Source organism: Camarhynchus parvulus, chromosome 4 (assembly GCF_901933205.1).
Source record: "Camarhynchus parvulus chromosome 4, STF_HiC, whole genome shotgun sequence".
In the NCBI taxonomy this organism is placed as follows: domain Eukaryota; kingdom Metazoa; phylum Chordata; class Aves; order Passeriformes; family Thraupidae; genus Camarhynchus; species Camarhynchus parvulus.
Genome location: NC_044574.1, coordinates 12,686,671 through 12,708,600, shown reverse-complemented (window position 1 = coordinate 12,708,600; position 21,930 = coordinate 12,686,671). Strand labels below are relative to the sequence as shown.

Sequence of the window (21,930 nt, the reverse complement as noted above, 5' to 3'; positions counted from 1 at the left end):
ACCCCACGTCAAGGACTCTTCAGTGGCTCCTGTCTGCCAGTGAGGAGCTGCACAAGGAGCTGGGAGGGAGCACAGCTGGGACAGCTGGTCCAAACTGTCCAAAGGGATATTCCACACCACAGAGCTTCATTATACAAACTAAAGGGAATTACCCAGGAAGGGACTGATTGCTGTCCAGGAACTGGGAGGCCATTGGTCAGCAGGTGTAGTGCAGACTGTAGTGCAAAGCACACCTGCTTGTCTTGAGTCCTGTTAAATTCTCTCTCTCTCCCTCATAATTACAATTATAAGTATAGTAATATAGTAATATAATATAGTAATATAATTACATTTATTAGCATCGGCATATTATTATAGTAATATTTTTATTATAGTAATATTTTTTCTCAGTTATTAAACTGTTTCTCAACCCAGGAGATGTACCTTTTCTTTCTGATTCTCCTCCCTTCCAGTGGAGGGAGGGTGTTGGGGGCGCAAGGAAGTGGCTGCAGGGTGCTGGCTGTCAGCTGGGTTAAACCTCAACCAGCTGGCACCTGTGAAATGCCTGTGAAGCGATTAAATGATTTTGCTACATTTGTGTTGATTTGGAATTGGATCTGTTACTGAAATTCAACCAGAGTTTGGATTTATTACCACGGAAATAATGCAATTGCTATTTTCTTTTTTTTGGAAGACAAATGCTGAATCTACAGTGCAAAGGAGAAGATAGAAGTAACTTTTTTGATACTGATGACTGGAAAATGGCACAAAATCAGTACAAAAGAATAAAAAAAAACAGTTCTCTTATCACCTCATGTTTTGATGTTTTGTTATGTGCTGTTCACAGGTTCAGTCAACAAAGTTACATACAGTAACTTCGGTCAACTGTATGAACTCACTGGCCTTGTGTCAGCTGCACAAGGACCTAGAACTGAAACAACTCAGGCACTCCTCAGCCCCTTAAGAAGCCATTATATTTAAAAGCTTCAAGTATGGATAGACATCAAAGAAAAAATCCATGTGGACAACAAAGTTCACACCTCTTTGTGATACCAAGTCCCATCTCTTCCCAGAGACCATGCACCCGAGACATGTTAACATAATTATGGCTCTCCCCTGGATGGTATCATTTCCCAAATGGAACAGTATCTTCAATTTAGAGTTCCTTGAGACATCAGTATTTTGTTTTTACTTGTTATTTGTAAATGGAATAGACACCCTGTTCTGTGACAATGGTTATATCTGAACAGCACTGCAAAAGGAACATATAGTAGTGAACATTGTCACTTTTCTCATTAATAATTTACAGTGGAAGCCAAATTAATATCATTTACAACTGTAGCATGAAACCAGAAAAGCTGTTACAAGTGACACAAGCAATGAGAAACTTACAGTTTCCTTCTTCACTTATACAGCTGGGACAGATGATTTGAAAGCTGTGTCACAAAAAGGGAATATCAGGCCCAAATTCTGTGATTCAGTCCATCTTGTATGGACTGAAACACAGAATAATAGAATCACTAAGGTTGGAAAAGACCTCTAACAGCACCAAGACCAACCACTAACCCAGCAGTGCCAAGGCCAGCATTAAACCATGTCCCCAAGTGCCCCATCCACACCTTTGAACATTTCCAGGGATGGTGATTCTACCAGCTCTCTGGACAGCCTACTCCAAAGCCTGAACACCCTGTTAACACACTGTGCCCATTTCCAGCTCTACAGCAAATACCAATATACAACAGATAGTAAGACTGTAATGATCTGTTTTCCAAAAGTACAAATCCTGCTAGCTCCGTGCAGAAAAGAACCATCATAAATGCATTGGAAAACGTCAGCCCAATGAGCCAGAAGAAAACTGTCACATGTAAATGACAATGTAGTGACAAAACACATAACAAAGTAAGGAAATGAAACTGCTCATACCTTCTCTGCCTTGTAAGACCTTCTCCTGTCCGTGCAGTGTGCTTATCATGGCAGCCACGTGTTCTGACCATCCTGTGTTTGCGCTTGTAGCTCATTATTCAAAACAGTGATGAGCAAATCTGTGTCTGTGAGAAGTGTTTCTTTGCCAAGTGAATCATTGTTCCTTCACTGGCACAAGGTTTGATTATCTCAGGCTCTGTTCACCTTCTGTTGTGGTCCTTTCCTTTTGAGCCATGCCAGGACTCTCTGTTGCAGTGAAGGCCTTATTTTCCCACATTCTGTCATCACACTGCTAAAAGCCTTAATTAAAACATGAAAATTTTCTATTTGAAAACACATTCTCTAAATGCTTGTTCCTTTTGAACAATATATTGAGCAACACATTCTTTTGGGGATTGCGATTCCAGACTTTTGCATGATCCCTGTTTCCAAGGTAAATTGTGCTTTCTACCAGGGTTATTCCAACCCTGACATCAGCCACAATTTGCTGCATGTGACTGAATTAATCTTGTGGAGTGTCTCAGCTCTTTCTGTAGGTAAAAGCTCTTGTCCAGTGATTCTTTGTGCAGAGTACTCCTCTTCAGAGCCTGATAATTATCTGAGAAAACAGGCTGCTTCTGAGCCTTCAGCGCCTTCAACAGCTTCCTCTGTCCTTCCTTAGTTGCTCATTGCCTTATGTTATTTTTGTCAATCATAATTTCCACTTCATGTCATGTGTTATTGTAACCAGCTACTTCATGTTGGAGTTCAGTGTGTCCATGGGAGTAGATTTGTTTCACAAATATGATTTTCAAGAAAATGTGAGGGAGGAGAAAGTTATCTTCTAATATTGTGCTCTTAATGTTTGCATCTTGCCTCAACATTTCAGAAATAATTATGCATTTCTTCATCTTGCCTTTACAGTTCTGAAACATTTATTTGCTTTTCCTTCTTTGAAAGAGTAATATTTTTTTATTTTCCAATCATTCTCTTAAAAAGGTCTTTGCAACTTCCATTTTTTCCAGTGTGTGCAAGTTTTTCTTGCAGTTCAGATGGTCAATGACTGTTTATCTAGCTCTGCTGGTTGAGGTTGTGCCATTTTTGCTATTGATGATGTTTTTTCATTTCACCTGAGAGAATGCCATGATTTCCAAATATTCACGTTCAACTATTTCTCTGCTTATCACATTTTTCTACATACCCATTTCTCTGAGTCCTTCTTTCTTCTTGAAGAGATCGCTGAGCACAGCACATCATGCATTCTCTTTTCCTGACCTCTCAGGCCACCATGGAATCTGTCATTTTCCCAGTGCTGTCTTTACAAGACATTGCCATTTTTTCAATAAACATTCAAAGAATCATATTTCCCATACAGTTCTCACCCACTTTAGAGTTTTCATACTTCAATCTACCATCTTGCCTTTCTCCAAAACCCTTCCTGTCTGCAGCTGTGGATTTCCAACTTAAGAGTTTAATATGAATTTGACCACTGCAGGGTTGTAAATCTAATTTGTTTCCAACTTTGAACAGTTTGCTTCCTTTCAGCTATTTACTATAGACAGCTTATTGTCAAACACTTAGCTTTTTTAATATAGATATTAAAAAGGAGATCCTGTGTTTCTTGGGTGAAATGCAAACCACATTTGTTGAAAGCATGCAGTATGGAGACAAAGATCTCGGTACTGTAAGAAAATCATTTGGTAGATAACAGTTCACATAGCAGCCAGTAATTGCACTTGTATTTTTTCTGCTGTTTGGTTGGTGGGAGAGTGTAAGTCCTGTTTGTAATTTTTTCAGTGTTTATGATGTGCTGGTCCTTATTTGATTGTGAAATCACTCCAGCTTGAAGCCATATCTTTTAAAAAGTGTCTAATTTTAAGTTCAATTATGTTGCAGCTTCAAGTATTATGCAAACTGCTTTATGAAAAAAAAATGCACCAATTTAAAGCTGCTTAATAAATATTTTCCGTATTTTTGCATGTGGACTCAGCTTTTCACTCCATAGCTTCTTTTAATAGCCTGTAAACAAAACAAAACCAAAACAGAAAACAAAACCAACAAAGAAAAGAAAAAGTCTGCTGAGTTTAGATAAAAAACATTACTTTAGAAAGATGTGTTGGTATCAACCCTAAATTCACAGACAGCTCAATACCTTTCTGAATGTTTTATATTACCTTCAGAATAACTAGAACCAAAATTAGTATCAGTAAATCACCTGTCTTGCCTTGAAAAAATTAACACTGTTCGAAAGTCCAACTATAATTAAGTCTCTTAAAATTGGCTTTTCTGTGTTAGATTACCCAGAGAGAGATTCACCTCTGGCAAGATGAATTAAAGAACATTGCCCTTCACACCAGCATCACAATGTGATGTGCACTCCTGGAAATGTCAAAAGCTGAGTAGTTATGTGGCTGCACAGTCATTACCCCTATGTTATCTCCTCAAAATGCTTGTCACCAAGCTTGAATTTAATTACTTAAGTGCTTATTGTTGACAGGAAGAGTAGCACATTATATCAGCACAATGCATTTTTTGAAGACTATAAAAATTTTCAATTTATTTTAATTTTTTTTCTCTTTTAATCTAAGGAGAACCCAGAATACTATCAAGTCATATCAGCATGGAAACCTATAAATCCCTTGAATGCATAGCATGACAAAATATTTTAAATGGAATTTAAAAAATGCTGGTGATTTCACTGTTTATTGGATGTTTATTTCTAGATTTGGACAGTATATCTTTCAACATGTTTAAAAACATATATATTCATCCAGCTGTTAGCACCTCTAACTGGGACTGGTATAAAAAACCTGGAGGAAATTCCAAAGGCAACAGTTTGGTGACTCTTTTAACATTACTCTTTCAAACTTATGTTAACCAAAATAGCATCTGTCTTATCCAAAAATTCACTTCAGAATGTGGAAAGGTGAACAGTTTACTACAAGGTTTCATCTTTCTTCAAACACCTTTCTATAAGCATATGCTCAATTTTTTACAAAATAAACAAAATTTCAGACGCAATCCTGAAAACACTGAAAAATTTTGTTCAATTTCAACTAATTTTCAACTTCTAACAATCAACAGAAAGCTCCTGCACTTCTAAGAAAACAATGGTATCTGAGAAATACATTCTACCCATCTGCATTTGTTACCATTTTATTGAAAATTTTATTGAAAATTTTACTGAAAAACAAAAAGTATATGCAGCAAGGCTTGTAATAAAAGCCCAGAGCAAGTTCCAAAGAGCATTGACAGAAAGATGATAACTGAACATACTGGACCTGCATAAACCCTAGAAAAAGCACATAATAATACAGGTCTGATTTCTCAAAAGTATTTGAGATATGGGCAGTAGAAAATATAGTTTCATGCTAACAATATTGTTTCATGCTCATAATAGGAGCTTAGGGTAACAATTGTCATTATTCTTTTTCATCTACAGTACTGAATGCAGTTCCAAAGATGCTGATTAAACTCCCACTATAAGGAGATTCCTTGAAGATAATTCACAACATATTACAAACAAGAAAAACCTTAGAAATTTTGTAAAGGTAAAAACATTGTGTATTATCAGGTTAAAAACAATCAAAAACAAAGCCCCAACAACAGTAACAATACAAATACTGTATAATACTCAATAGCTTTATAGCATAGTTTAATCCTCAGTTAGGCTGCTGAGTTACCATCCTTCCTGAAAGGCAGTGTGGAACTTGCACTGCTCCAGGGAACAGCACTGGGACTGATTTTCTAAATTGCATTTCCCTCTTGCTCTCTGTGAAAGGTGAGTACTGGTGCTATGGCTCCTGCCACAGCTGAAGAAAGTCACTGCCTTTAGCACTGAGCTGAAAGGACTAGGACACTGGGAAAGAAGAGAGAGAGTGATGGCAATGTCCCAAGGGAGAGGCACAGAGGATTTTTATCCTCACCCTTTCCATGTTGTGTCATTCACATTGCAACCTTCAAATCGCCTCATAAAAGGGAAAATTTGTTATTATTTCCTAAGTTATTTCATGGCCTCAAGGATCTGGAGGAAGTAAAATCAACTCCTTCTTTTGCATGAGTGGTTATGCTCACAGGGCTTCTTAGAAAGCAAAACTTAAGCCAAGTGATTCTTTGCCTCCTCTCCATGCAGCATGACAGAAGGCAGGAACCTACAGCAATAACTGAACTTTAAGACAAAATGTACGTGCTCTGCAGGAATGGAAAGCACTCACTGCAGTTATGGCAGTCAGTATCTTTGAATAAAAAATCATTTCTCATTGAAAACCCAATCACTTTCTGCAGAAATCTAGGAAGGAAAGTATCCAAGCTGGACTTTATAGATGGCTCTTCCTCTCTGTGCAGGTAAAACCAGTATGCCCTTCCTCATGGTTTCAGGGTCTTACAAACAATCCCCAAAACATGGCAAAATCTAGGAGTCAAAAACTGAGTACAAAGAAATACAAAGATACCAACCACACGTCTCGGCTCAGTTGTGTCATCAAGGCCACAGAATGAATGCTAGTGAAAAAAACAAAAAAAGGAACAAAAACTATAACATAAGATCAAAAGAAAATGAGGAAAAAAGAAAAGAAAGAAGATATAAGATATGTAATATGAAATCCAGGGACATTACAGCAGTTAGTCTTACATCAATAATTGAGTTAATCTGAAAGAATGACACAGTATACCAATCTTACTCTAAAAAGCAGTAAAAAAATCAGCATTTGAGGGCAGTTTTACAATGGCAAAATATGTGGATTCATTAGGCTTGGTTTTGTGATTCACTTAAAGAAGTACTTATAATTACACACACTAAAGCTTTCCTGAATCAAGGCTTACCAAGCCAAAGGCACAACCTAAATGCAACTGAAATAGCAGAGAATCAGCTTTGAGAAGAGCACAGCATGTTTACACATCATTTGTTCCTAATATATCAACACACAGACTAAAACTGAGATTTTATATCATTCTTCTGTACAGCCTCTAGAAACAGGACAGTTTGCTGAAGAACCTATAGGGCAGAAATACTGTAATATTTATGTTCTGATTTGACAGAATTTTACACAAGTCTTAAAGATTGAATCCACTCCTAAAGGAAAATGAACAGTCATAGTCATGACACAATAACTCTAAGTGGTGCATTGACCTTAGCTACCACTAGCTATAAATGCTATAAATGCTGCTGTTCCTTCAAAAGCATAAGTAGCATGTAGGTGTCAGTTTGCACCCTTTAACACATTAAAGCTTTAGAAGAACAATTAGGTAAAATTATATCATTCATTGATTCCCTGAGAACACAATCTTCCTTTGGGCCATCAGAATGGATGGATTTAATCCCAGGGAAAAAATAATTCAAATGTAATAGGGATAGAAGGAAGCCCTCCACCCATCCAGAAGCTGAAGGTCAATAGAAAGAGATGAAGCTTTTTTGAGGTCTCTTGCTAATGTAACATTAAAGCAAAGAGGATGTTAATCATTTTAACTCATTACCAGCTTTCTGCTAAGCTTGTGATTAAGCTCTTTCTTTTCCAGTGCTTTTCCACATCCATCCGGCTGATGAACCAGCAGAGATAATGCTATTTTCCATTTCCAAAATTATCAGTCTGGCTAATCTTATACCTGCTTTGTAAACTCTATGGCAATGCCTTAAAGGCCTACATTTTGGCAAGAGCAACATCTAGAGATGTTTATTTTTTAGAACAGGTGGATAAACAGTAGTATTTAAAATAATTAATCTGTACAAGTATTGTCTATCCCTCAACATTTCTCTGCTTTGAGGAGTTAAATGCAGCACCTTAGACATCACTGGCTGCTAGGCAGGAACAGCTTCAGGTACAGACATGGCAAAAGAGGGCAAAGGCAGCAGAAGAGCCCTTTTAAGGGTGAATAGTGCCTGTGTTTCTCTGCCAGTGCCAACATGGAGCACTGCCCTCCCAACAGATGCACACAGAGCAGCCTCAGCCACGTCATTGTGGGGGTGATGTAAAGCAATAATTAGCAACAGCAGCAGACAGCCCAGCTCCTGCAGGCTCTTCCACAAACCAGACAGGTGTCACAGTCTGAAAAGTGCAGGAAAAGTACAGCAGAGGGGAGACAACTACTGTGGGAGCAGAAGGGGCCAAGGAAGATGTTGGGGGAATTGGAATAGTTGCTGAAAGTGCAGCTGGGAGGGCTGCCACATCCTGAAAGCAGACGAAGGGATGATGAGATCAGAAAAGGGTGAGGAAGAAACTTTTCCACACCCAGTGAGCTTCTCCTTGAATCCTCCCTCTGTTCTGCCAACCCCACTGACCCCTTTCCACTCCCTCCAGAGTCCTGCAAAAGCTTTCCTTTTGCCCTTTTACCCATTCTCATCCCAAGAGAAAACAACAATGACGGAGGACTCCACTAAGGTCTCCATTCAGCCCAGCAGTAGGTTTATGTAGGATTACATGCCCATAAATGCTGGGACGTGGCTCTTGGTGGCATCTAGGCACTGGTTCAGCAAAAGTAGCATAACCAAAACACTCTGCTGGGGCTGGAGAAAGACCCATTGTCAGTCCATGCTCTGCAGAGCAGCCTAAACTCCACAGACCTGGGAAAAACCTGAGTCCACACTCCACAAACCTTGTGCCATCCCTTGCTTGGGAACCACAGTGACACAAATTAATTTGCTGTCTGAAGCCTTGATCAGAGCTTCTTCTTAAAAAAAAATCAGATCCATTATATTTACTTTTTTCTGTATTAAAACAAGAAATACTCCCTAATTATAGTGTCTTGCAGGAACTTCCCTAATTTTGTTTTATTTTTCAGTATTTGAAAGTTTTGCAAGGCAATGCTACCAAAGAATAGGGCTGAGCTAACCGATTTTTTCAGAGACAAATCTTTGTTCTTTTTTGTTCTAAACCACAGCAAATCCTCCTTCTACTAGTCTAGAGTCTCTCCAGACTCCATGATTCCTTCCTGTAATTGACAGAAATCCTGGATAGGAAATAATTTTGAGCAGGTTAGGGACAGAGCTGCATTTCATGCTGCAATGACTCAAACTCAAATTTTTATCTCATCTTAAAATAGATTTTGTGATATTAGATTAAGTACTATTAACATCAGTGCAACAGAGAAAAACAATTTTCTGTGGAAAAAAAATCCATTGGTACTGCCCAGACATAAATTTACCTTTTCCTCAATTTCTTTGAGTTGCCTCTTTTGAAGTTCTATTTTATCTTCTAGATCTCGAATTCGCTGGAACAGAAAAAGCAAAATAGACATTATTATACCTAATTTGAAAAGCATATGAATCAAAAGATAAGAAATTGGTTAAAAATAAAGAGAACAAATGCCCATTATTAATGTAACACTTCCTTTATAGCTATATTAGGCATTTCCATGACAGAATTTTCTACATTTCCAAGAAACCATGGCAATTCAAACAAGCTGCATGCTCAGAATGTCATGTTTATACCAGGAAGTCTACTCACCACCACTCATTAATCATAACTTTAACATATACACACAGACAATTCCATTTTGCATCAAAATTCTTTTTCTGTGCAACTGCCAGTTTTTCTGCTTACCTAGACAGTCAGCAGATTACACTATCACATTTCCTTTTAACCCTTAATTTTCTTTTCCTATAAAACATAGCCATGCTTCTAGCATAGTCAGGCTATACCAGAGAAAAGAGAATGCACAGATTTTCAGTTTATCACAAAGACACCATCCAGAGACTCAGCTCTGTCCTATTACCAGTCACCTCCCACCAGAGCCAGATGGAATGTTTCCTTCACTGTAGCTCCCCATATTTTTAAGGATTTTTCTTGTTCAGTTTCACAAAGATTCTGCAAAAACATGACTGCTGCTGGCTCCACATATCTTATTCTTTTCTGTATCATGTATCTCCTTTTTTCCTTTCTGTAAGTCACACTTTTTTTCTTATTGTTTATTTTTCTTTTGATGTTGAGGGTCTTATACAATTTAGATGCATTTTATTACTCTTTCAGTATATTGTGCTTGTTACAGATAAAGTAGGTTATAAATAATTTTTTCTATAGACAGAAACCTGAAATCTTCTACTAACAGGCACTGGTGATAAATAAAGAACTTCATACAATGAGATTTTTTTGGGGATTAACTACGCAATCACAGCCTGGCCTACAACAGCTCGGGGTGTTAACAGTTCCTGAACTTAGAAAGACAATTTATCATCTCCTCTAACGTGGGTGGCATAGGCGAGTACAATTAATGCAGCTGCTGCCTCACTCCCAAATTATTTTATGACTCTCAAATTGATGTGAACAACAGTACCTCTCAAAACAACATCCAGTCATCACTCCCAAACCTGTGTGTGTATCAGCTGATGCTGGTAGTTGTTTACTTGCATTCAGCTCTAAGACCTCAAACAGGGTAAATGCTCCACACTCATAGCCCAGGACAGCTGCAGCAAGGCAGCAGTGAGCCAGTGACCAGACTGCTTTGGAAAAACACAAAGTTTGGCCTGAAAATCACATATCTAGCCTGGAACTATTCCAAAAATGAACTACACACAACCCCGCAGTCCACTTTTCCTAGGGCATGCTCCTCCACAAAAATACTGAAGACAAGCCATGAGGAAAAAGCTTTGTAATCATCGCTCCTGCTTCAAAATGGAAGATTTCACTTAAAGCCTGTTTTGAATATTATACAATATAATATGTATTATATATATGCAGTGTAAGTCAATCAAAATCTACACGATATCATACTGCAGTGCTCAAAGATTTCCCCAGATAATGCACAAACCAGCAGAAACCAGATTACCCTCAGGTGACAAAACTGAATGCACCTTTGCTGACAATCAAAAATGCCCCAAGCACAGCCGTATTAATTTCACTTTTCCTCTATTCCACTTAAATTGATTTATAGCTCATCTACACCCTGTTCAAGGCAAGCCTATCTCCCAAGTGATCATCTTCATGTACTGCGTGTAGCAGGAATGTTACAATCAGTGTGAAAACCATGGGATGAGAAGCAGGCAGTTGGAATCACCCCCAACATCTCTAATGCATCAATGTTAGACCCCTGTTTCTCTCCAACTCATTACAGTTATGCTGATTCCCGCTTCTAACCACATCCCAGACCTGACTGACAGAATTCAGTTCTCTGGGGGTTGTGCTCTGATGCTCTGAGATAAAATTTGACCAGAGTGAGAAAAGTGGAGAGAAGCAATTTTTTAAAATATCATTTTCATCTTCAAGATTTATCATGTAAAGACATATTTCAATAACTCCTGAGACTCTGCCTTGAGAAAAAAAATAATATAAAGAATATAAAATATATAAAAGAATTCAAAGCCACCAAACATCTGGTGGCTTTCCCACCTCAGGGTTTAGAGCAAGTGTTCCTCTCTAAAAGAACAAGTTAATTAGGATAAGATGCCGTTTTTAGGATTTGGGAATTCTGTTAATCAAGAAAAAATCAAGATGTTATTACTCCCTCATGAATTTTTCATCTTTCCAAGACTACAGCTATCCAGCTATTTTCTCCAACTATTCAGAACAGTTCTAAAAAAAGGGCTGAGGCTTCCATTTTCCAATTCCTTCCCATAATAACTGTTAACTTTTGGGAGATGAAAGAGAATAGTTTTAAGGTGCAGAAACATATACTTTCTTAAAAATCACTGAAAATACAAAGACAACCTACCAGGTGAAAGGAATACATAAAGGATTGAATTTCTTAGCACTGAAAATCTACAAAAACCACTCAACCAGTTTGGTATCAGTAAGGCAGATTGTGCTGGTTTTGGCTGGGATAGAGTTAACTTTCTTCACAGTGGCAGGTGTGGGGCTGTGTTGTGGATTTGTGCTGAACACAAGGTTGATAACACAGAGCTGTTTTTGTTACTGCTGAGCAGTGCTTACACAGAGCCAAGGTCTCCTCTGCTTGCCAACCTCCACTCTGGCAGGGAAGTTGGAAGTGAATGGGAGGCTGGGAGGAGACCCAGCCAGGACAGGTGACCCAAACTGACAAATGGGATATTCCAAATGATGTGACATCATGCTCAGTATATAAAGTGGGAGGAAGAAGGTGGGAAGGGGAACATATGGAATGGTGGTGTTTGTTGGCTCCGGCCCCTGTTACATGTGAGGGTCCTTGCTCCTCTGGAGATGGCTGAGCACCTGCCTGCCCATGGGAAGTGGTGAATTAATGTCTTCTTTTGTTTGGCTTCTCTTCACAGCTTTTGCTTTCCCTATCAAACTGTCTCTATCTCAACCCACGAGTTTTCTAGTTTACTCCTCCAATTCTTTCCTGATCAAAAGAGGGAGGGAGGGAGTGGGTGGCTGTGTGGAGCTTGGCTGCCAGAGGGGGTGAAAGCACAGGAGCTCTGTTTGGTGCCCAGTGTGGGGCTGAAGGGTTTGGGATAACAGCAGGTTCAATTGGGATGCACTAGATTGAACTTACAGCTCTCAGTGCTGTTCAGCCAGGGATGAGCAGGCTCCTGTTCCTGCCCTGGGGCTTGATTAGCTGATTGTGTGTTAGAATCTACAGCTCAGTAGTGGTCACTTTGTGCTTTTCCTGCCTGCTGCAGTGCTGTACTGCTTATCACCTCACTGAATTGTGCCTGGGAAGGTTCTGATACCAGCCATGGGGCAGGGCCTGGGCTGGCAGGTGCCCAGGGCACTGCTGCTGCCCTGCACAGGGTGGACACAGCCAGCAGGGCAGGCACTGATGTGTATGAATGTGTGCTCAGAGCTGCTCCACACTTGGTGCTGAAGGCAGGTGATTGTTTAAACAGCTTGTGCTCCTGTCATATGAGTGCAAATCACAGTGACAGAATACTTTTGCTGCCAATGAGTAAAATTTTGTAACTAAGTTCTTTGCTGCAGAAATTAGAGTCCAAATCTAGAGAGGTCAAAATTTGTTTTAAAACACAACCTTGGGTTGGAATTGTTCATCAGGTATCAAAGCCTGGGGTTGTTTGCTCCTAGCTGTTTCCTTGCTTTCCCCTGGGGGATTATCCAGGAGGATGAAGTGGGTGTAGCTATTCCCATGAATATCCTCTGATTGCTCAGGGACAGCACTGGAAGATAACCAACATAGTCTGGCTACTTATATATACTGAGAAATATGATTTAATCATTTTTTTCCATTTAACTGTAGAGAAAGCCTTAGTATTTAACACATAAAATTAATTTTCGTATTGTACCTATCTGCATTTACTGCATTATCTTGATCACAAAGATGACAATTTACTTTTGTATTTTTACAACTTTAGAAAATACATGTAAGATAAATAATCATAGCTGTAACAAAAAAGTATCTTCTAAAGTAGCAAGACATGTTCATCAGTCAAAGTCTATATTTAATTACTGAGAAGGAAATTACACAAAAGTTAGAGATACCAATTAAGACTGTTTGAGATTCAGTATCAGCCTTTGCATCTTTGCCTACTGTTCCTTTAATTTGCAAGAATTACCAATCAAGCTGTGGACTCACTCTCAGATTCCAACACTTGATTAAATGCTTTCAGTATATTCTGATTTGTTTATGTTTGCAAAAGTGTGACTGGGACAACAAATCATGCAGAACTATTTCATTGTTATAATGAAATTCTACATACTTTTATGCTTCAGGATATAAATTGATGATCATTAAGTTGAGCTTTTCCTGCTATGTGCTATAGAGTGGTGACAATTGAGCTATAAAAGATGCATTCAGTTCTACCCATGACATGGCTTGCAGGAGCCTTGCAAATCCAATATATTTTCAACAGCACAAAAAATTGTGATGAAGCAACAAAATTGACTCTATTTTGCTCTCAGAACTTTGATAAGTCTCAGCTGAAAAGAAAGCCACAGGCTGTTCTTCTCTTTATTTCCTTTTTTAAAAAGAGAGGGATAGGAAATATTGATAGGGAACCTGAGTCCAGCAGAGTGTTTGTGTTTCCTGTGGAGTCCCTAGCTTGGTCACAGTCAGAGTGAGGATTAGGGACAGTGCAGAGCAGTGCTCTGCTGGGTTCCAGCAAGTCCTGTGTTCCTGCAGTTAATAGCTGCCCCTCAGTCACAGGAGTGCACCTTTTTTGGGACTGTCAGGATTCATGAGAATAACCCTGTGTAGTCAAATCATGGGGCCATACAATGGAGTTACTGTAGGCTAACAAAGAGCCAAAGTCAGGCAAAAACAGGGCAATGGGAGTGCAACCATGCCAGAGAGGAGAGTAAACATAAGGAATGGACTCCTAACACTGCCCACCTTGCCTGTATTCAAAACCAAAGTGACAAAATAATGAATACTTGTTTTTCATTGATTTTATTACAACAGCAAATAAAATCTCATCACAAAAGTTCTGGATAATAGATGGTGCCTTTGTAAATGCTCCATGCATGGAGCTTCCCTGAGTTTCAGAAGTGAGTTGGACCAGCTCCCATTTCAGCATGGCAGGCACCTGCTTGATAAAGAAATCATTCCTCCACCAGCAATGAGTTTGCTGCGATTTCTGAGTGCATGCTCCCAGGCAGGCACGGTGCAGCCAGGGCTGTGTTCCCTGTGCAGAGCTATCAGCAGATGGCTCTGCTGGCCAGGCTATGCTCAGCAGCAGCTGCAGCTCTGCCAGGAGTGGGGCTCACAGACCCACTCCACTGCCGACAGCCACAGAAAAAGACACTCAAGGTGCCTTACTTATTATTTAGTTGCAATTTGAACAGACTTTTAAGTTCCATTATAAAACTTTTCTTCACAGCAGTTACACATGCAGCACATGTACAAAGGTGGGAGGCACAGATGTAACAGCCTAAAAATGCTAACAATTAGGTAAGGAAGAGCACACCCAGAAGGGTCAGGCACCTGAAGTACAGATTTCCTTTGGAAGTTTGCAATGCCAAGACAGGCAAAGACTGCCCCTAATGCAGGCACTGCGTATGGCATTGTTACTAACAGAGTCACAAAAGGGACGTTTACCATCAGTAAATCACAGTTATATAAATTATATGTTCACTGACTGCAGGCCTCTCCAGTTTAATTCCTGGAGAGATCCCAAACACAAAGGGCTGTCCAACTGCCTTAAAAGCAAGAAATTTGACTTTTTTTTCAGCAGGAAAATTAATGTGCAGAAGATGCGTCATAAGTACTCATAACCCTCCATTTCCTTTCACCTCATGATGGAATCTTCATTTTTCTGGGAAACAGGATCCACTTCTTCAAGTCCAGTGACTCATTTAAGCAATTCTCTTTGGTAAACTTGGATGACAAGTGCCTTCCAGTACTGTCAGGGAAATTAAGATAAGTCAGCTCTTGAGCAGCAGAGGACTGAGCCACCAAGATGGGACCTCCCAGCAGGTCTGACCTTCCTACAGAGTGGGAGTGTCTAAGTTTGACAGAAGCATTGCTTTATAGGCAGTATGGTACCTGGGCTGGCCTTGGCGGGACCAATTCAGGTATCCCTGCACCTGCAGCTCAGTTTTCCTGATAGCTGGAAAATTTCCAGCACCCCTTTTGCACCCTTTTACAAGGGAGTAATGCCAATAATCAATCTGCATCCAAACTCAGCAAGAGGCTAGATAACCATGTGAATGGAGATTGGTTATTGTCATTACTCCCTTGAACAAGGATGCAACAAAATGGGTAAAACAGTATTTAAAACTGAATTGAAGACAAAGAGTCCAATGAAATCATATTAGTACACTTCCAGTAAAGAAGCAGCCAGCTACTGATTTCAAAAGGCAAATTTCTGTAATTTGTACCATGCTTTGGTTCCTGCAGCTATACTGCAACCCCAAGGTTGCAAGCCACATCTCTGGGAAGTCTGAGGAATCAAAGTTTAGGCAAAATGCAAGCAGCAGGATGGTGAATGTGTGCCTGGAAATATTACTCTACTTTCACTAATAGAGACATTTCAGTAACACAGGCTTAGAAGAGTCATCTTGTGGTTTAGCCAAAATGACAGTATTGCTCCATTTAAAAAGAAGAAGGTTAATGGCATTCCCACACAGAACACATGAAGTATGAGTGCTCAGCATGTGTTTTAATAGCAATCCATCTACATTAAGTACCATTCCCATTAATACTGCTCCCCTTGTAAAAGAGCACTGAAATAAATAGAAATCCTTAGTCTGAGTTCAGTGAGCTCTAGATTGCAGTCTCAGAGCTATCATTCTTATACTGGAGGCAACATTTCAGCCCAGTAATGATTCCTCATAAATTTAGACATGGGAGGAGCCTCAGCAATACAAAGAAAGAAAATTGATCTGAGATGTACAGAAGTGTCCCACTGCACTTAAATGCCAGGTCCAGATTTCCTTCCCTAAGCAGCCAAAATGTGTGCACTTCCTCATTTGATTAAACTTGTCTTTCAAGCTACCTCATATTCTGATGAGAAATGGACTGTATCACTCTAGAATTGCATGGTGCCTTTCACAGATTCTGTTGGTTTTTTTGGTTTTTTACTTGATGTCCCAGCCGCCTTTTTAGTTACACACACAGACTGAGAATTCCTGCATTTTCTCTCTATTGGGCAGTGTTGCAGGCTACATGAAGTGGACTTCTTCATCCAAGCCTTCTGTCCTCTCCAATTTACCCACAGGGCTAGTCAGACATTCACAGTCCTAACCAACACCTTGGATGGCTTCAAATCCTCAAGAAGCTTTGTGAAACGGGGAAAAATGTATCAGGAAAAGAACTTTTGTGACAAATTTTGTCTTTAAGACAATGATCACCACATCATCCTTCATTTAGGTGTCAAACTGTAGAACTGACGTTCCCTAAATAGGTAAGTAAAGAGCCCACCCATATGAATGTACTGTTTTTACAGACAGCAACACCAAGAAGATCAATTAATCTAGCTGCAAAATACACTCCTTGCCATGCTGCTGCACTTGTGAAAATACAGGAATGTACTAATCAGGGGGGTTAGAAATCACCTTAACAGTTCCTGTGACACACTCTTATTGGATTTACATTCACCAGCAAATCCAAGAAAACAATTTGATAATTTTAGCACAAAGCAGACAAAGAAGGATTTGCTAAGCTGCTTAGAGCCTGGCCCTGAAATGTTGGAAAGGTTCAGGTTAATGTCCTTTCACAGGACAGGCTACATCTGACATGAACCATGTTTTGAGTCTCTAAAGCCAGCTTATGATCAAGAAGATATCTCATTCTACACCAAAATTTAGCATGGGAAATATTTTATCAATCTGACAGAGGGAAAAATCAATATTGTTTCATTACATCATTATTTTAAGAAGATTCTCCTCCCTGTTAAGACAAAGGTATGTAAGATCTTCAGCAGTGTGAATGGCATAACTATGTTACATCTACAAATTTAAACAAAGATGAATATAAACTGATTTGCCTTTAGCTATTATTCAAATCACTAAAGTGATGGATAAACACATTCTTTTCTTGGGCTTTTTTGAAATCCAGTGCATTTTAACAGCTGTTTAAAAGCATGTAGTGTTTTAACAATACAATTTGCATAGGCAATTGTCACATGCATTACTCAAGCTGTTGGATCTGCTGCTGAAAGGGGTGTGTATTCAGAAATCCAAATGTTCCCTTTAATCCCATATTCCTAGAATGTGATTTTGCATAATGGTCATAAGGAAACAAAAATGCCACTGCAACAGCATTAGTTTAATCTGGTTTTGTTGACATCTTATTTTACTTCATGAATGAAACTCAATGTAAATTTCAGCCAGTTGCATATGATAATAATAGATCATTTTGGATGGACTGTACCTCTCTGATTCTCAACCATTATTTTGTTTGCACAGCAGGTAAAAATTTCATTCTTTTCTCTGTTCTGCAGTCTAATTATAATCCAGTTAATAGTTACTGATGTAGGAGAATTGTTCTTTTTAATCTTCATTATGCATCTGTAGTTTCTTTATTTGCCTTTCTGTGGAGAATGAACCTTTTAGCAGCTGCACTGATGCATTTCTCAGCATATGTATTCAGTCACATTTGTAGCTGTAAACCAGTGAATTTTATAAATGCATTCAGCCCCAAATAACTATCTGTTATAATCTGATACAAATTTCTTTATGTATGTAGTATTTATTAGTAAACTTGATTCATATTTTTTAACACTGAGAATCTTTTAATTTATGCAACAACATATTTGGATATCTAACAGAAGAATATCAACAGTCCTATCATTTTTCATTAGGGAAAAGCAATAATTTAAGTCATATTAGATTTATATTTACACAGAATGGCTGTGCTAAGTCTATGTGAGCTCAGAAGACAAAACACATTCAACGTGTTATAACTGACTCTGTGACAGCCTAGACACATTATCAGGCAGGAAAAAAACCCCAGAAGCATAATGTAATATTTATCATTAAATTTATGTTATTTTGCATTCAGATATTTAAATAACAAATTCCTATGTAGGTAATTATAATGGTGTTTGTATGCATTGGGCAAATGGAAATACACTTATCCTTAACTTTTGTAACAAACTTCACATACTTTCTCTTTTAGCCTTGCCTTTCCTCAGCTCCCAATGGCTTTTCCTAAGAATCAGGGTATTCAGGATTTCTGGTGCGAGGATTTCAGCATTCAAATTTCAGATGAGAGTTTTCTTGATACCAATATTATTGCAAGTCATACAGTTGCTCTTACTCTGAGTAGAACCTCAGTCAAACATTGTTTAGGACAAAGAGAGCAGACCTTTCAGATGTATTTTTTTAGGTATTACAGCAGTCCTGCTACCACCACTTATTCACACAAGTAGCATCACTGAAGCAATAAGCAAAGCAGACACAGTTGAAGACTATATAAAGAAAACATACACAGGGAAACACTGTAAGATGAACGTATAGAAATTACTAAAATTAACCCTCACCCATGCATGTCAGCTGTGGGAAATTACAGAAGTTTATTGTGATATTGTCATTATAGCAGCAATAATGTGCTGAAAGACTCCATGCTCACTCCTGCATGACAAATCAATACCACAGGTCAACCATGATTAGCCTAGTCATGATGTGCTTGATGAATATTGATGACAGTTATACAGCTGTGGTATATCAGATGCTTTTAAGAGCGATTCATGAATATAAAAATTGCATTATCAACAGTAATCTATTATATTTTAAACAACAAACTACAGACCATTAATACTAAGAAAAAAAAAAGAAAAATCAGTGGTTACCCTATGTATACCTCTTCATGTCGTGTGTAACAGCTAGCAACTTAAACTTCGAGATTCAAAATAAAAACATTAAATCATTAAATCTAGGTAGATTTGGAGGAAAAAATTATCTGAGCCTCCTCAGTTATTATTATAGCAAGGTTCATAGTAATACTTCACCTAATTTGTAAATGTGTGACACAGCTGTGAGTTTTTGACCGAGCCAGCCTCTCTGGCACAAGGCAACATGGCAGAGGAGGGGCTGTCTTTAACTTGTCCTCTCTTTCACAAAGCATTGTGCCAGAGAGGACAGATTTCATACAACATCTCCTCATGCCTATCAATGCCTATATTTTTATGTATCAATGAGGTACACTGAGCACAGAATCCTCTCTCTCTCTTTCTCCCTCCCCAGATGTGTTCCCATCAAACATTAAACCTTAATATTCTCCTTGGGTGAGAAATAAATACCAACCACACCCCTTCCCAAACAAATATCTATTATAAATGGCTGAGCCAATATGGTCATATAGATATAGACTCCAACCCTATGGATTTGTAAACAAACTGCTCTCCCAGCATGGAAGATTCGTCCATATAGAAGAGAGCGGGAAGAACTTATGGAGCAATGACATTTGCCATAGCTTTGTTTGGCCTTTAAGGCAGAAGAGCTGTTCCCTCAGAAAAAAACTGCTGGTCAGAAGAAGAACTAAGAAATTTAGTGAAGAAAATTAGTTGTTGTTTCTCAATTTCAAGTGATATTTTGACATTTCAGGAGGAAAAAGGACACTGGTGCTTCTGACTTTTCCTTGGTGTCCATAAGAAGCAGGCCCCACACCAGCAGTGAATCCTTCTCTGTGGAGTAGCACTTGGAGGTCAGTACCTGCTCTATCCTAAAGCTTTGCCTCCTTCCAGTAAAACATGCAAATAAAATGGTCATTTCTGCTCTTCTTACTTTTAAATAATCCAATCTGCTGGTCACAAGAGTAAATGCCCTAGTTTAATGAAAACATAGTTAACATTTTTACAGCGATGTTCCAACTAGTTAAAGCTGGAATTGGATGAGTTCAGCAGTTCATAGATGTTTTATATTCAGGTCTAGAACTAAAGTAATGATTTCTTTTACTCTGTAAGACTGAGCTTCACCCAAGAATATTCTAACTTGAGTTAAAAGAAAACACACTCAGCTTAGTACAGTACTACAGTACAGCTTAGAGGGAAAAAAAATCACACTTTTTGATGACACAATGAACTAACCTATCTTTTTCTTTTCTTTCTAATAATTTTATACAAAGATAAGACTGCTCTAGGAAATTATTGGACTACATTAATAAAATCTGTCTTTCATATACCTTCGGACCGGCAGCACCCATTTTTGGAACTGTGTGTCAATCTGCTATCCTTCAAGGATTTTCTATCTTCTCTTTGGATTTAAAATAACTTCAGATGAAATAAGAATAAATTATTTTTCTGTTATAATTTTTCTTCATGTTTGGATACTGCCAACAGGGCAATTTGAATAAATCTATCCTAATTTAAAACCTGCTTCTGCTGACGTTCCCCAGTTTCATACTCCAGAAGCAGCTACAGTAGAACCAACAAGAATATATTTTGATTTTTAATTTGTTTGATTTATATAAAGCATAATTTGACATTTAAATAGTTACTAGAAGACAAGATGATTACAATATATTTATAAGGTGAACTAACCGTAATGTTGTGTGGATTTTCTGTACTGGGATTTTTGAGCTGCGGCCTTTTTTTCGTTGGTGTTTTTTGTTTTATTGTTGTGTTTTGTTTTTTTTTTACTTTGCTTAATTAGGAAGTTGATATCACTACTTCAGAAACAGTTGTATTGCTCTGTTTAAAATATCTTTTTTCTGAGATGGATTTTATAGCTACACAACACATTTTCCTCTCCCTCTAGAGATGATTGAAAGTATATGCATAAAAAATTACTCTTCTTAACAGAACTTGCTAGTAATGACCTTCATATTATCAAAAAAAGCAGTAAAGTCATTCCACTGCACTGACTATAGCACAAATGTTAGTTTTAAATGAAGTCCTGCTAAAAATAAACCAGACATTGATTTCCAAAAGGTTGTAATAGCAGTGTAGCACAATGAGACTTTTCTGATGGCAACATCCACACATGCCCTATTGCTGGAAGCAAACAGCACAAGCTGCTCATGACAGATTTTTAATTAACAAGTTTTACCTCCTCCAAATAGAGAGGATGGTGTAAATCAGAGCACCCTCTCTGACTTAGAGGGAATACTGCCAACATACTTCAGCTGAGGATCTATCCCCCAGGCCTGCATGTTGCACTCTGGGTTTAATAAAAGTGTTGTGTGCCTTAGCAAGCAGATCTAATCACACAGCCTGTCTAATTTGGCTCCACAGAGGCCTGTTTTCCTTAATGCACAATGGGTATACATGAATGGTTCCATTTATACATTAATGAACAGTAATCATGTGGGGCTATACATGTCCAAGAAGAACAGACCTACCAATGTAATACAGAGCCTAACTTCCTAAGATATATTTATTTCACTGGAACAAAGTCAATACCCAGTGGCCAAGAACTCAAGCTTTACATCTGGACAAAGAAAAACACATAAAGCAGCTCAGGCTCACACCTGGGCAGTCATTTACCCATTTCCTTATGCCCATCCCCTCCCTCTCAGACAGTCATTCCCCAGGAAGGACATTTACCAGCTCTGTAAAACCAGCACCTCACATGCTAAATCCTTAATCCCTCCCTAAATTAATCTATAATGAAACCTTGCTTACCAACCTATTGCTTTCACCACATACCCTCCCATTTCTGCACTCTGCATGTCTGGTCAAGGAGCATTTATAGGCAGAAGGAGGGAACTCTTTCTTCATCACCAGACCTCCCTGAAGCCCCACTCTGTGACACAGAAACTCTGACTCAGAGAAGACTGTTGCCAGCCTGCCAGATAAGCAGAGTTGTTCTT

The 21,930-nt window shown here is 38.6% G+C and overlaps 1 protein-coding gene across 4 annotated transcripts in view; it reads right to left on the bottom strand.

The window, feature by feature from the left end:
* Window positions 1–2,961: 2,961 nt before the first annotated feature.
* The window catches only part of JAKMIP1 (janus kinase and microtubule interacting protein 1), a 144,938-nt gene continuing 125,969 nt past the window's right edge, over window positions 2,962–21,930 (bottom strand). For 2 of the 4 annotated variants that reach the window (XM_030948053.1, XM_030948054.1), the window contains exons 21-23: window positions 9,019–9,084; window positions 6,337–6,381; window positions 3,868–3,900 (exon numbers count right to left, since the gene is read on the bottom strand). In XM_030948053.1, the coding sequence (XP_030803913.1) occupies window positions 3,868–3,900; window positions 6,337–6,381; window positions 9,019–9,084 (144 nt within the window). Of the gene's footprint in view, window positions 3,901–6,336; window positions 6,413–9,018; window positions 9,085–21,930 lie in introns of all 4 variants that reach the window. The other 2 variants (XM_030948056.1, XM_030948055.1) reach the window with 2 other exon arrangements.